The sequence below is a fragment of the Larimichthys crocea genome, chromosome III (assembly GCF_000972845.2).
Source record: "Larimichthys crocea isolate SSNF chromosome III, L_crocea_2.0, whole genome shotgun sequence".
NCBI lineage: Eukaryota > Metazoa > Chordata > Actinopteri > Sciaenidae > Larimichthys > Larimichthys crocea.
Genome location: NC_040013.1, coordinates 32,384,196 through 32,400,041, shown reverse-complemented (window position 1 = coordinate 32,400,041; position 15,846 = coordinate 32,384,196). Strand labels below are relative to the sequence as shown.

At 38.9% G+C, this 15,846-nt stretch overlaps 1 protein-coding gene across 1 annotated transcript in view; it reads right to left on the bottom strand.

Annotated features, from left to right (window-relative positions):
• The window catches only part of rnf180a (ring finger protein 180a), a 34,676-nt gene extending 21,934 nt beyond the window's left edge, over positions 1-12,742 (bottom strand). The window contains exon 1 of the mRNA XM_027275365.1: positions 12,718-12,742. Coding sequence (XP_027131166.1) covers positions 12,718-12,742 — 25 coding nt within the window. The remainder of the gene's footprint in view (positions 1-12,717) is intronic.
• Between the last annotated feature and the right edge of the window lie 3,104 nt (positions 12,743-15,846).

Here is a 15,846-nt window from a genome sequence, read left to right as displayed (position 1 = left end):
GTATGTGTATGGATAATCAGAGTTCGGGCTAAAGCCTAAGCTGGAGACCTTGGGTCTTCAGATGATGAAGCTGCTGCTCTTGCACATGTGTATGTACAGTCAATACTCTTTCAAGCATGGAATGCACACAGTGTTATGTTCCTTTTACAGCAGCATGTGATGTATATTTTTGCACATGTGTATATATAAACTATATCTTAGTCGCCTGAATGCGTGGACGTGAGCAGGCACCCTCGGGGTGTTCATATGCCTATATGGGAGTGTCAGATCTCATAAACAAACTGTGTGCGTGTTTAGTTTAGAATAGCACACTCTCATTTGTATTTTTTGTACACGGTCTATTTCTGCTCATGGGTTAGTGGACAGCAGGAGCAGTCCCTGTAGCAAAGTCTAGCCATTAGTCTGTCGATCTGTCACAGCCCAGCTGCAGCTCCACGTATCTAAAGGAAAAGAGCTCGCTCATCATTTGCAAACTGACCCTCTAGAGGAGACCAATTAGATACATGCAGTGCTAACAGCAGCCAGCTCTGTGAGTAGTTATGCATGGCAGTTTGTGTGAACAGACACACGTGCATGCTCAGATTTGGGACAGACAGAAGATCCATATATGAGGAAAAAGAGCATTAATGATCTGTACTAAATTATGATGTGGTTAAATCTGACACGTGGACCTGAGGTGTTCCCAGGTGGGATGTGTAATCCCTCCAGTGTGTTCAGGGTCTATCCTAAGCTAGGAGGAAATCCTGGAAAAACCTCCACAGGGAAGAGTATTCAAGCCATCCTGATCAATAACTACTTTTCACAATATTATTTAAAAATTCTTGCTCTAAACCACCCAAGTCCCAAACCACAGCGGGCTCCTTTTCAACTAAATATCTTCTGCTTTTAGAATAATAAATAATAAAGGAGTCAAAATGGATTTCAGGCAATTTAAGTTTAAAGTGACAGGCCGGCAGCTATGTGAGCCATGGAGAGCATACACATGAATTATCCTCACAACCCCTAACCCCTCGTCTCATCTTTGCACCTCGTCTCTCTCCCCTTTGTCCGTCTCTCTTTTTTGTGCACCGCCCATGCTCTTCAATTTTCACCTTTTTACTCCCCTCTCACTATCGCCCTGAGCAACTCTCCTCTCCTCTCTCCACTGTCTAGTCTCATAGACTTTCCACTTAACATCAACAGAAAAGAAAAAAAACAGGTCAGAGAAGAGCAGCACCCACTTGCTGTCTGGCTGGCTGAAATCCTTGACCTTTCGCTCTTGTTCGTTTTTTCTGAGCAGCAGAGCCTGTCAGATGACCTCTCGTCTTGAATGTTGAGAGACCCTTTAAATGTTGTTGAGGGAGATGAAGACTGAGATAGACAGACAGAAATTGAGAAGTCATGAAGAGAGGATAGCTATTTGGTAGGAGATTATCCACCACCACCTATTATTATTATTATTTTTTTTTTTTTTTTTTTGGGGGGGGGGGGGGGTTATTGGCTTTATTGGAAGTGAGAAGAGAGAGGAGCACCAAGGAGCTTTGGGTCTGACATAAGGACTCATAAGGATTATGTGGCGTACACGACATGCCGTAAGCTCTACCATCAGGTGAGTTACCAGGGCACCTCATTAACTGTTATATTATAGTATTTTAGGACTGATTTGGTTCAGTTTAGGTGTTTCAATGTGCAAATTTCTGAAGATAAATCGCTATATTCCTAATTTTAGGCTCAAAATGATATACATGCGAAACAAAAATACCTGTATCAAATGCATTTTTTATCTCTTTGTCCAGTTTCTGATGATGTTTGATGTCTTATTCTGATGTTGAAATGCATTTCAGTGGTGATAAGGTGATGCGGTCATGATGCAATGCTGCTCACCTGAATAACAACCTAGTTAAAGGCATTCAAACTTCTGCTAATATGAGATGGCTTTTTCATGTGACTTAGTATTCCGCACTTTGTTTGTATGTTTGTTTTTTGCTTGTTTTATTCATTTTTTTCTCTTTTTTTAAATAGGCCTGTTGTGAAAACTGAGCCACCATTGACTTATGAAATATTTGAAAATATGAAAATATGGATAAGAAAAGAGAAGAGGGAAATACCCTACAGGAAAAAGAAGCAAATACTACATAAAAAATGGAAATGGATACTGTACGTACAGTATATCTATAATGTATGCCTGACTCAGCTATTAATAATTATAATTAATTAATTATGTAGCTTGGGGAGAATGGGTGCCAAGGTTTGCATCCACCCATCTACTGAGACAGCAGTTTGTGCCTGTGCATGTGTGTTTCATCTACTGAGACAGCAGTTTGTGCCTGTGCATGTGTGTTTGTATGTATTTGTATGTAACACATGCACGCACAAACACACTGATAATATCAGAGTTTCACTTATGATTTACATTTCATGCAGGCAGCTGGTCTTACAGCTGGCATGCTAATGCTTGCATTACTTATTTCATCTGTTGGGTGTTGTGTTGAAATTAACAGGCGGCAAAAGTGCGCAGCTCAAATCTACCACACACTCACATGCACATATATGTACTGAACTGATGCAAGAAATCCTCTGATGTGGTTCCAGTATGAAGAAAAACCTTAAACTTGGTGCCATGGAGTTGCCTCTTCTCAGCCTTCAAACAGCACGTTGTGGGGTTGGGGCACATTAAGGCGAAAAGCTACAGAATATTGTAGAATGTGTTTCTGTATTCTTGATGCAAAGGGCTCAGGGGGGGAAACAGCAGTGGATAAGAAGAAGATACAGACAAACAAAACTGAAGCTGTCAATTACCATGAGGAGGGGGTGAAAGAAGTGTGGAGATAAGGGTCATGACCACATTTAATGAGAAATGGCAAAAGCGTTACAGCTGGTTAACGTTTAAAGAAGAAAACAACAAAACGCTTTTGGCAAGACCACTACATTTTAACTGTGGAAAAGTCAAAAACATTATTTTTCTCCTAGTGCTGAAACAAGAAACCCACACTGGGAGGATATTATAGACTGCAGAGTTTGAACTCACATATTTGAGGTTATTTTTGTTTACTTTTCTTGAGCTGTTCTTGAAGTAATGCTTTCATTTAAAACAAATAAATGCATTTAACATTCCTGACAAAGACTGTTTATTTGATTCTCATTAAGGTGGAGCTAGAGGCAAAGTCAAGGAAGTCAGCAAGTTTCATCCTCTAGAATGCATCATCTAGAATGAATGAATATCTGTATAAAATTTAATCTCAATACCACCAAAGTGATGAACTGACCGAATGACATTGCCATCCATAGAGCCAGGCTGCAGAAACACCAAATACAGCGTATAATTAAATGATCATACATGAGGAGGCTGAGGCTGTGGAGAGAGCTGAATTTCTGAAAGCGGGCAGCAGTGTGGCAGTGAAGATACACAGCATTGTTATTTGGAGACTGTAAGACATGCAATATTTTTATATACTAATATTATATTCTACTTCTTTTATGCAATCGATGAAACACACCAAATTGCCACTGTGTGCAATATTAGGCATTTACATCCTTACTCGTGTGTATTTGATGTTTTAGTACTAAGAAATGTAATGTGGGTTCAAGGCACTGCATTAAATGGTCATTAATAGTCCCATAGCTAAACTGTTTATCCTATGACACTAAGCAGACAAAGCCATAACTATAAAGCAAATGCATGTCACATAATGTGACACGTAAAGAATGAAGGTTATTTGATGCTGAGGTTTTTGCATGCAGCATCTTTATTCATGTGACAAAAATGGTTGATATCACAAATTATGTTTCTTAGACTGTTCATCACATCCATAAATGAATGGATCAAAAGAATGAATATATTTAACTCAAACTCACTCAGATATTACATGCCAGAAAATTTGAACAGTGACATTTTTATATTTGGAGGTCCTGTGTTCCCTCAGCATAAGGATGAAGTTGATTCCTGACACAGTGTACAGTATAATGAAGTGCTATGGTCCCCTCACTTTATGACAGAACAAGGGAAAATACAATAGATAAAATATGCTGTTTGAGGGAAAAAAAAGAATTATGCAGACAAGCTTCCTGCCTGTTAATCATGAATCTGATTATGCATACTGCACATCTTGTTTGATTGGTTTCCTTCAATGCAAAGCTACTGCCATCTGCTTTTACATATTGTCCTCTTTTAAAAATGTCATCACACGTTTAAAGAAGTTTAGTTTAGCAATAGTGTTGCAGTCTATGTCTTTGACATAATGCATCAAAGACATCTACTGAAGTTGCTGAAAAGCTAGCCCCAGTCGTCCTGTCTCGTAAATACCACTTACCTCAACAGGCGATAGTGAGTCACTGTAGCATCCATCTGCCTTCAGTCTTGTCCTCACCTCAAATACCCACTTCGTCTTCATCGTCACCAGTCAGAACTGTTGTCAAACTGACCTCCATCTAACTTGGAAGCTAGGTTTGGTACTGGTTCGGCTGTGTTCACTGACAGGCTGCTGAAGCCTCTCTGGTTTGGTTGCCAGTTCAGTCCATTCCGTTAGGTCCCATCCTGGACATGAAAACCTTCTCCTCCTGGCGGTCCAAAGCTGGTGTGTAAACACCAAGAATCTCGCAGTGCTCCAAGCTCCCAGCCTGTACAGAGTCGTCTAATGCAACCTCTACCTGCAAAGCTAACTGAGCTGTTTCCTTGACTGAACTTTTCTGGTGATATGCTGCCCCATATTTGTTTGAGTATAAACTTGAGAGGTGGCCAATTCTTACATATAGCTTCTTTAAGAAAAAGTGGAATATGTCAGATGATAAGCAGCAGCAAGTTATAGGAGAAATGGAAGGCGGCAACCTTTCTTTCTCCTTCTGCTAAGACAGAACATTTTCTCTCCTAAAACAACACTGAGTATCAATACAGTTGAATCTCAAGACCCCAGAGAATTTTCCTGCTTTAATCCACCAGGACTAGACCAGGATCATCAGAGATGTGTGAACAATGCACCATGCTGGTTGCTGAACTTAGCCTTGCAAAATGACAAGAATTCAACGTGTGAAATTCCATGGGGAGAGTGAGACTTTGGTAAATTGAAAATCAGAGAGGTTTGCCTCTTAAAACGCCCGCAGGCTTTCTTATTTTATGCTAGCACACATACTCTTGGGGTACTCTGGGGGAGAAAAAACACTCACACATGCGCATATGTAACATTGGAGACCTTATTCTGGTTCCCCAGAATTTCTCTCCCTCATCTTTCCAACATTACCTTTAATTTACTCTCTTTGTCCGTCTTGTATTCTCTTTCAGGCCTGGGCCATAGCCTGTGGTGTTTTGATTCAATGGAAAAAAAATCATATTTTCCTTCCCTCACCCTCTCTCTTCCACACTTGCTTTTAAAGTTTAATCAGTTTTATTTTTTACTCTATAGCACCAAATCACAAAATCTGCCTCAGTGGCTTTACAAGATGCATAGCATGACAGACTCTACCTTTAGATCCTTGGCAAATCCACAAACCATATATGTGTTTATAGGATGACATTAATTGTCTATGAGTGAATGTTAGACAGACATCTTGGCTTTGGTTAAAATGACTACATCATTAATGTTTGGTTTCCTTCATTGTAGTTACAACAAATTCAGGTTGAAGTTAAGGAAAGTCATGGCCATCCTTTAAAAAAACAAACAAACAATGCCATTAATTTAGGAAGAGCAACGGGGGAAAGATCCCTTTTCCAGGAAGGACAGACATGCAATAGTTATGTGCAGAAATACAGAAATAACAAGGGCAAATTGCACCATGAGACAAACATATAAGATGAATATGGATTTGAGCAACTTCCACATGCAGCCAAAACCAAGTAGGACATGGACCACAGAGATACACAAAGTAAGGCTGAGTCTCCTGGAGGGCAAAGATCCATGTCTGCAATAAGGCACTGCTAGCCACTATATGATCACTGCTGCCATCCTTTTCTATGTTTTTAGAGATTCTAATCGCCCCCTTCCCTCTTTACTTTGCTTCTCTTGACCCATTCCTTTCCTGTCTTCCTCTTACATCCATCTTCTAACTTTGTCTCCTGTCCGCTGCACTCTAGTTCACCTACAATCTCTCCTCTCCTCCACTCCTCTGTCATTAAAATTCAATGCAGGGAGGTGATTGCTACCCCAGACCCAAGGGATATCTTTGAGGATCCACTGAAATAGGTGCTAGTGCTGGTAATGGTTCAGCATACACAACAAGAAACATGATGTGGGCACATCGTTCACAGATGGCTGTAGACAGGGGGCAATTTCACACAATATGGCCTCCGACTTGTTTACAGAAAATATGTAACTCATTCCCTCCTTCACAGTGTGTTTTTCTTTTCTTAAAAATCCAATATCATCTAACACTTCTTTAAATATGAACTTATTATGAACTGCAGTTCACATGCTCAATTGATCAGTAATTCATCCATGTCTTTTGTATAAGCGTAGGCTTTGAAATACAGGTGTAATATCAGGATATGGAAAATACATGAGACATAAAGCTCATAGTCCTCTTTTCCATTGGGATCTGTACTTCCTTAATAAATCAAGTACATTAATATGCCTGACTCTCATCACCTTGTACAGATACAGTAAAGTTGATGGCAGCCGGTCAAAGTCAAACCGTATCTGGAACCCATGCATTTTCTGCTATTTGGCACTATCCAGTGGTAATAACTGCAAAATGTGAAATGCCCAATTTTATTGGTGCACTGGAGTGTGAAGAGGATTGTAATTCAAAGTGCTTTGATGTACAGTATAGTGGAGTTTAGCTCAGTCATCAAGTCTAATACAGGAAAAGAGAGGGGGACTGATGGGGCTGAGGGATACAGCAGAATGACAGCCTTACAAATGACTGAGCAGAAATCATTCACATTGTGGGTGTGTGCATTCATTAATAATAATACATGAGGAAAAGGGGTAGCTAAATCAAGAGTGCACTGCTAGAAGTACACGAGAAAATGGCTGTAATATATTCCATCGATCTCTCATCCACAGGTTTCAAACTGACTCTGTCTATCTTGCCGGTGTGGGAACCAGTATTTTTTATATATCACATAAAGATCCTGGAAAGAAAATCTTGTGGATTTGTTTTTCCTTCCAGCAGCCTCATTGAGCCCTCAGCCAGCTCTCCCTTCTCTACATGTACTGTTACAACCCTCTAAGTACCTATCTTTCTTTCTCTCTGACACAAATATAATCTTTCTAGCTCGCCTTCCTATTCTCCCTCACCATATTTACCTTTCTATTGCTGTCCCTCTCTCCTCAGCCCCAGATGTGCAGTATCTCCACTCAAAAGCGTTTTCCTCTTCCAGGGTACCGTAAACAGTTGTTTGCAGTGTGGAATAACAAAGATTGTCACCATGGATACTTCTATCCTGTGAGCGCTGAGTGGCCCTTTCCGAGTTCTAAAAGGAGCAATTATCTGATGACATCAAAGACAGGCAACAACATAAAAAAGCAAAGCGAGGGAATTGGGTCCAAGCCATTTATCAGACAGGTGGAGAGGGGGTCCAGTTCCCCTTATTCACCCGGGATGACTGGCTTCAGGTAACACCTCAAGGGGGTGTAAGGCAGTTATATAAGCACAGTCATTCTGCATAAAATGACCTGAATGTCAGGAAAGATAATAAGACCCACAGCTGTGTATTCTATACATGTAGGCCAGGAGGGAAAGGGATCGGCTGATGAGAATAAGTGGTATAGATATAAAGGTATAATATGTAATCTTTCCACATTAAAAAGTCTAAAAATGACTAGACCGTATACATTTGCTATGCACTTACGCTAGGTGTAATGCAGCAAGAAGCAACTGTTTGCTCCTAAACGGGTTGGCGTAGATGCTCGACAATCACGTCTATCAGAACTGGGGAGTATTTCTTCATTGGAAGAAGCCCAAAGAATGGCACCTGAAGGCTCAATGTAAAAGATGTTTTTACTCCTATCCTGACTGGCTTACTACGTCATATGGTATGTTGATCTGATTGGTTGAAGTTGAAGATAGACAGATTGTTCATGCACGTCAAGTTAGGTAAACATGGGATATGACAAAGAGTGAGGAAGGGAGCGTGACTAAACGTATCATGAATAAAACTTAAATACATTACCTCATCTGTGAGCATGATTTCAGCAGATAGATTTTTATTTGCCCCGGTGGTGGTTTAACAACTCCCACGATCCCATGCTACTTCACAACATCATCAAACTATGTCTATTGCTATTATTTTGATGTGAGAGACCACTTAGCAGCAGACATTACGTACTGTATGTTTAAAATTGGTCTTTCTGGAATAAAAAATGACACGGCAGGAAGCCTGCTGGGACATCACCGCTCTATTATACTGTCACGTAAAGTGAGTTTATGGAGGACCAGTGCTTTTGTTTTAGGTTAAAAAAAAAACTCCTTGGAAGAAGTTCAGACAGCAGTGTTACATACAGTATAGTTTTACGATATATACACATGATAATGAGCTCGAACTGAACCACAAGGGCCTTTGGGCAAATCAACGTTGAATGTTCTTGACATTTTCACTTTAGCATTAGAAAATTGATTGCAATGTTGCTCCCTTAAGAGCTAGGCTGGCATTTTCATATCATGGGAGCTGAAAACTCTCAAAAATAATTTATAGTCCATGGAGATGCAATCTCATTATAACCAAGAGGTGTTGATCTTCTGCAAAGTTCAACATGAAAAATGAATGGCAATCTGGTTCCCTAAAGAGTTTTTCCAGAAACATTTTACACGTGCGATAAATGCATTGGAAAGTGACTCATGGGGACGCACTGGTGCGGGGAATTATTGATAACCAAATTGATTTGCAGTTTCAGGGCACAGGGAGTGAAAAAAAGAAAAAGATGAATAAAAGAGCAGCGCATGGTACACTTTAGAAAGAAGTGTGTGAGGAGAAGGAATTCAGTGCTCAGGTGGATAGTCGAACAGATATAACAGTGAGACTGTGAGAATTCACAGGGAGGATTCTTGGAAGTACAAAATGTTGACCATGGTAGTGAACATGGTTTCAGATCCCAACAACCCGCTGAAGGCCTCTGTATGGCTGAAAAGAATCATGGCCTGGAGGTTTAAGGACGCTTTGCTCTTCGTCACTTTGTAGGGTAACAATGAAATGAATGAAAACAAGTGCTGTGAGTCCAGGGGTAATATGAACAAGCCCACTGAACATTTTGTGTATAACACTTTTTCAGCCCAGCAGTTTAGAGTCACGGTGAACAATCCAAAAACTCACTGCCCGTGCAGTAGAGCGTACAAGGTAAACATCTGTATGTGGAGTCAATTCAAGGACGCCATCAACAAAGCAGTTACAGTTGGCCAACTTGTAAATTATAAAAAATTGCAGCTGGTAAAAGGTAAAATCAATAAAAATATAAATCAGGATATGCTGAAGAGAGTAGATTTAGTTGAATGGGCAACCACAAAACAGGCCTTGCGGAACAGTTAACATCAACATTTTGGCAGATGTTGAATATTTACAATGAAATTTTTATCACTGTGTTGAAGTAGCAGGACATATATTCTATTTCAAGCAGTAAATGAATCTGTACAGTGTGATATATTGTGCTTTGGCCCAGTGCACTGTATGGACACTTCACTGAGTGGAATGAGACGGAATAAATTTGGAGGGTTGAACATCTCATATTTTTGTGGTCATATAGTGCAAGGTCTGAAGTTCACAGGGTCATGCAGACACTGTAGATTATCAAGTATCAGCAATAACGGCTCTGGTCATGACAAATAGCATGGTAATAAATGGTGACAGTAGAAAGGTTTATTACTAAATGACGAGGAGGAGTCCAGATATTGTGAATCAGAGGAGGACTGCAATGGGATCAAAAAACTGGGATTTTGAACACGTAAAATGTTGCTCAGTCATCTGCGGTGTATATAACCTTCTTTCAGCCTGTTTAAAAAAAAAGATATATTTATAGAAATAAGAACATTTGAGCTTTGAGTAAAATAAATTTGCATGAATTGTTTGAAAAAATAAAGCATGACAATTCTTTTCTCATAAGACATAAAAACAGACAGTTCTCGAAACTCAATGAGTATGATTACAACTAATGAGACAATCAAATTATTGAGAATCCAAGCAGTTGTGGTCATTTTTATAAGCATAAAAGCCTGAACCCAATGAAACTATAATAATTCAAGAACAAATTATGCTCCGGGTTATTCATCTTTATAGTTCAAAAGATTTCAAAATTAAGCATTTTGCCTCAGCAGTGATTTACATCTGTTCTCAAAGGTTTGCTGTGTTTGATATTCAAGCAAACCAGCCTATTTAGTGCTGCTTAGAAACTGTTTGTTTATTCATCTGTGATGGGGTTTTGTCACTTTGCTGTTGGCATACTGGCAAACACGTTTCAAACTGTTCTGAAAATCCAGTGAAAGAGAGGATAAAGCCAGAGAACATTGCATGCAAATGAGACGCCTGGAGAACAGCTTAATTGTCACAGTTTGTGCACAAAGGAAGAAGCATATTACATCTGAAGATGTACTTTTAATTCAGTTGGCCTCAAGTTCAGGACAGACTGGTTTGAATTCTGCTCAGAGGTCCAGTGTCTCTTTGAGCTTGAGATCTGACACCACACACACATAAACTGCCTGTGATGATTCACAGACTGACAGAGCTCTCGGTGTAAATTAGAAAAGGCTACAGATGGACACATGAAACCTGAGCATCAGCCTTTAGATGATTGTACAGATCAGTTTTAGTCAAGAGAGTTTTGGAGAAGGTTGCGTGGAGCTTCGTGGTAAGTTCAGGACTGACCGAGTAAAGGCATTTTCATCTGGAGAATTATATTTAATCTGACAGGTATTTTGTTTCTTGGCATCCATTTTCACCTCTTCTCACTCATCATCACCATCATCTTCATTGTTGATATTTAAACAGCTTCTTTCTCTTCTTGGTTTGGGTGAGATTTCTAGAAAATGCTCAGTTTCCTCTTATTTCCAGTAAAAACTTCAGCCTGCTGGATTCAAACTTAATTGCTGTTCCTTTGAGAGAGACACACACAGTCAATGTGATTGCTGATCAGATCATTTTTAAAATCTCCTTTCATCTTCTTATTCTTATTCTTCTACATCTTCTTATTTTTTTACTTCTTATGATGCCATTTTTCTTTCCCATAATTGTGCGGTATCTGTTTTTCTTCTGCAGTATAATTAATCTACCGTGTTTCAAGCTGTAAAATATAAAATATGATATGCAAGTCCAGGATAAGGTGAGTCATTTTTAAAGGATGGGAGGAAGACACACTTTGTAATTAAAAACAAGTTGACAATATAAAGGCAGACTGGTTAGAAAGGTTCAATAGATAATAAAATAAAAACATTATATTATAGATAATATATATCTTTTTTTCTCCAAAAATCTTTATGCACCTCAGCTTCCTCCTGTTAGAAGCCATTTCAGATTTATGCATATGATCTCCTCCACTCTTGAGTATAGGAAACAGTAACAGCATTACATGTTATTGTAAAATGACTATATTTGGCATAAGGCACTGATTGTACTATGAGTGGACCAATCCTGTGTGTTAATCCTGTGACTCTTTGATGTTTATTCCATGGCTTGTTCATGTACTTGCACACACGCTACTTACCATCTGCTACAACTTCATCTGGACCCCTGCTGTGAATTAACCTCCATGTTGACAAAAATAAAAAATAAAAAATAAACCCACCAACTTCATGTTTACTCTATTTTCTGTAAACAAAAATGTGTGAATAATTTGGTGCCCACTGCATGACAACATGGTATGAGGACAATATTTTCTGGTTAGTACAGAAAATTATTCTTTTATTTTTTATTTTTTTGCATTTTACCCCTAAACACGTGAAAGAAAATCATTCGGCAGTGAGCAGTGTTATGTATCCTGTTCTCAACACACACAAACGTTTAAAAATAGTTACCGTGGGACTTGTGCAAAGGTAGTATTCACAGAGGAGTACACCTGCAGATCACTCTGTATTTAGAAGCACGTTTTTAAATAACTGCAAAGGGAAATGATCCATGTCATACATAAACCTCAACCTTCCTCTGATAAGAAACAGAAAGCAGGAAGCTCAAACATTCAGAGAGCCCTTAGGGACTTCTCAGAGAACAGCCTATACATTTCAAGTACATACAGTTGTTCTCCAGATAGCATCTCTCCACTTTCATGCATAGCAGTGCATTCATAATTTATATACTGTAGATGTGATAAAAAAAAAGAAAGAAAAAACTGTGGGTTAATAAAAACAAGTCATCCTGCCCTCCTTTTTCCACCCGAATACATCACATAAGTACTATTCAGTAAATATTTTCCATCTTGCTCCTTCAGTCTATGAATATATCTTCCTTATGACTGACTCTCTTTACATGCCTGCCTAGGTTTGCACATGGACTTCAAAGTGCAATCAGCTACGATCCTTATTCATGAAGTGGATATAAGGGGATGGCAATAAGAAAAATAAATTGGCGGAAAAATAATAGTTGTGTTCTTCACACATCTGTATCTGTGCTTACTCAAACACACACAGACACACATATACATCCGTGTGTCACAGCATATTGTCTATATACTGTATGTGGGATACATGAATGTACCGTACAGTACATGTTTATGTGTTAAGGCTCACATCAAATATAGACACATAGAGGTCATAATCTGTATGCAATGCCTAAACAATTACATAACATGCTAGAGGATCCTATTCATTGCTCCATTGTTTCTCACTCACATCCGTCATCACTCTCCCTGCTCATCTCGCTGCATATCCTCCATAAGAATGCTTCTTTAACAATTCTTTCATCTTATCCACGATTTAGCCATCTTCTTCTTTTTCTCTCATCTGTAATCTTGGATTATCATATTCCTGGCTGCACATGCTTGTCACATTGTATCTTCGCTTCGTCACCAGCTTAGGAAGAGAAAAGACAAAAGAGCGGCCAGATATCACATGCTCACATAGCATTTCCTTTATAAATAGGCCAGCATGCCACACATTTACTTTGATATTCCTCTCAGAGAATGTGAAAAATCTATAAACCCATCTAAATGCATGCCAGACCGTACAGTAGATCTTTATTTACATGACAGGTATTATTAAAGTGACATTTTAAAATAGAGATAAATGCCCACTGCCATTAAATACCCAGTAAAGTTTAATGCATTATGCTTTTATCTTAAATAATCTGTTCTTCATCATAATAAGAATGACGCTTGAAATCATGATGGCACGGGTTTAAAAAGACTCACTCAGGCTTATTGCAAGACCACTGGACAAATCCATAATTGTTACCATAATTGTTGCTTTTAAAGGAAACCGTATTGCAGGTGTTTCTTAGATGAATATACAAATCAGTGAGTGTACACAGCTTAAACAGCTAACAGACATAAAAGCAAAAGTGCCTGTGCTGACAAAAAGCCAAACTGTTGGTATCAAACTAACCTCTGCAACTTTCACACATTTAAGAGGATGTGCTGGAAAAACAAAGTAGAAAAAAAGGAGGCACTCTTGAGAGTTCACAACTGATCGAACCAGAGCCTCAACAAATCATATAGCAGGGCCAATCACTAAATAGCTACATACTTGAGCATATTTATATTCAGCTGACATGCTGAAGTATTCTGGTAACATTTTACATACCATCATCATAAATGTGGGATAAAGTAATTTCAACTCAGTGAGCCCCCTTCTAGCTTTTTCTGAGGTTTTGATTGTGTCTCAATAGCCTTATTTCCACTGCATGGTGCAGCTTGGCTCCACTCTTTGCACTAGGTACTTTTCTAGGCAGCTGTGGCTGGTTAAGGTGTCATGTGACCCAAGTGTGGACAGTCACACGATATAAGGAAAAACGTCTCTTACATTTCTTTAGAATCAGATGCAGAGTTTCTTGATCTTTCCTTTGGCTGTACTGTACATTGACTACTGAGATTTTGTCACACATTTCCAAGGTCAAGAACAAACTTCCATGCACAGATTATAATTCATCAACAGAGGTCTATGGGGTCTCGAAGCCTCTTGTAGCTGGACTACACAATATCTTTGTTGACAGCGGGGCGGTTTACGAATAATAAAGTAAAAAAAATAATAATAATAATAAAAATAAAAACATTAGAAAGCACCACAACATGTTGTTTCCCAACATGGGAAACTAGATCATGCCAAACTCTCTTTAGGTATCAAGTAAAAATCAAGTTTCACTTCTTTCTTAACACAATACTGTATGCTATTTTTAAAACTCATAACACAGTTCTATCTCAGTTTTAATTTATTTTACTGTTTGCTCTTCACATCACACGTTGCTCTGGCCTGTAATATAAGCAGATTTACTATCAGAATTGGCATAGCCCTATTTCAAGGCTGGCTCCAAGTCCCAGCTCATCTGATTATTCAGATTATCAAAGTCCTGCCAAAATCAGATGGGACTGACTGGAGGAAGTAAACGGAGACAGGATGGAATGAAGGAAGAGAATGTAAAATATTTTTAAACAAGCTCCTTAGACAGAGTCAAGAGGTTGACAGGTTTGAGGAAAAACTGAAGTTCGGTCAAAAATAGATTTGTTTGATCTAAAAGTGTAGGTTTTATTTTAAACTGATATCTTATGGAAAGCTTCTTGTCTTTTCCTGTGACTGCTGTTAGTCATTGTTGTAGTAAAACTAATCATATCACAGTTTGTCCTTTTAGCAACATACTGTAAAAGGCAAAGGCAGGAGAATTTCCTTTATGAAACAGAAGAGGACAAATAAGAACTGTGTTCCTTTAGGGATCTTATCACCTTCAGCATTGACAGTATTGTTTGGACTGTAAGACTAACAGTTAGTGAGGTGGAGAATATTTAATGGAAACCATTTAAAGTCAGATTTAAGGTAATGGACATGGCCAATGAGGATGTCCTGGCTGTATGTTTCTAACCATGACTTGTACAATCCCACAGGTACAGCAATGACTGTATAAAATGAGTGGTGTTGTAATAAGTTCTCTAACAATTGCAATAGTCCGGATGCCATAAGAATAGTCTGGATAATGTAACGTAAACCTGCCTATCATAGGTCTATTTAGCACTCGTCAGCAGCAATGTGAAATAGGCTGTAACACAAATGCACCAGCGATTTTAAAGTCAACAAATCAAGTCCTTATGTTTGAGCTAGAGTGTAAGTCTTGCAGACATTTGCACACTGTCAAGTAGTATCCATTAAAAGTGCTTGTTTTTGCCATAGTTATTATAAGTGTCTGACAACATTATGGAAAGGACCCAATGGAAGACCTTTGCTTGATCCGGTCTGTGAAACTTCCTCTGTGGACACATGATCAAAGCACCCCCAGGAACACCACCAGTCTCCAGAGCTTCACAGCCCTGCAGCAGCCCGTTAACCATCCTCTGCCTGGCTCCCCTCTCTCTCTTTCCTCATCTGCTCTTCATCCATATACTCGGGCTAAAATCAACTCAGTTTAAGTCCTCCTTCACATTGTCAAAATCAGCTAAATATTCAGCCATGACAATGAAAAACTTTTGCACAGCAGTACTGTTGACTTCCTACCACAAGTCACCTCATGTCTCCTGAGATTTTAGAACCAGCCTTTTCTTTGAGTGAGACACACAAGTCTGTACTTTGACAGTCTTGACACTGTGCCATTGCCCATCAGGATTACACTGTTTTGCCTATTTTGAAGCTCTCACTCAATAATGGAACAAATTCAAAAGGTGTTGTTCTTATTAGTCTTTTTGACACAGTAACATGGGCAATCCAAGTTAAAAAGTACTTAAGTTACCCTAAGACCTCTCATCCATAGCGACTTAAAAGCTGACACGTTCATTTTAAAGTTCATTATTGACTTTGGAAACAATACTTTGTTATTTTTTT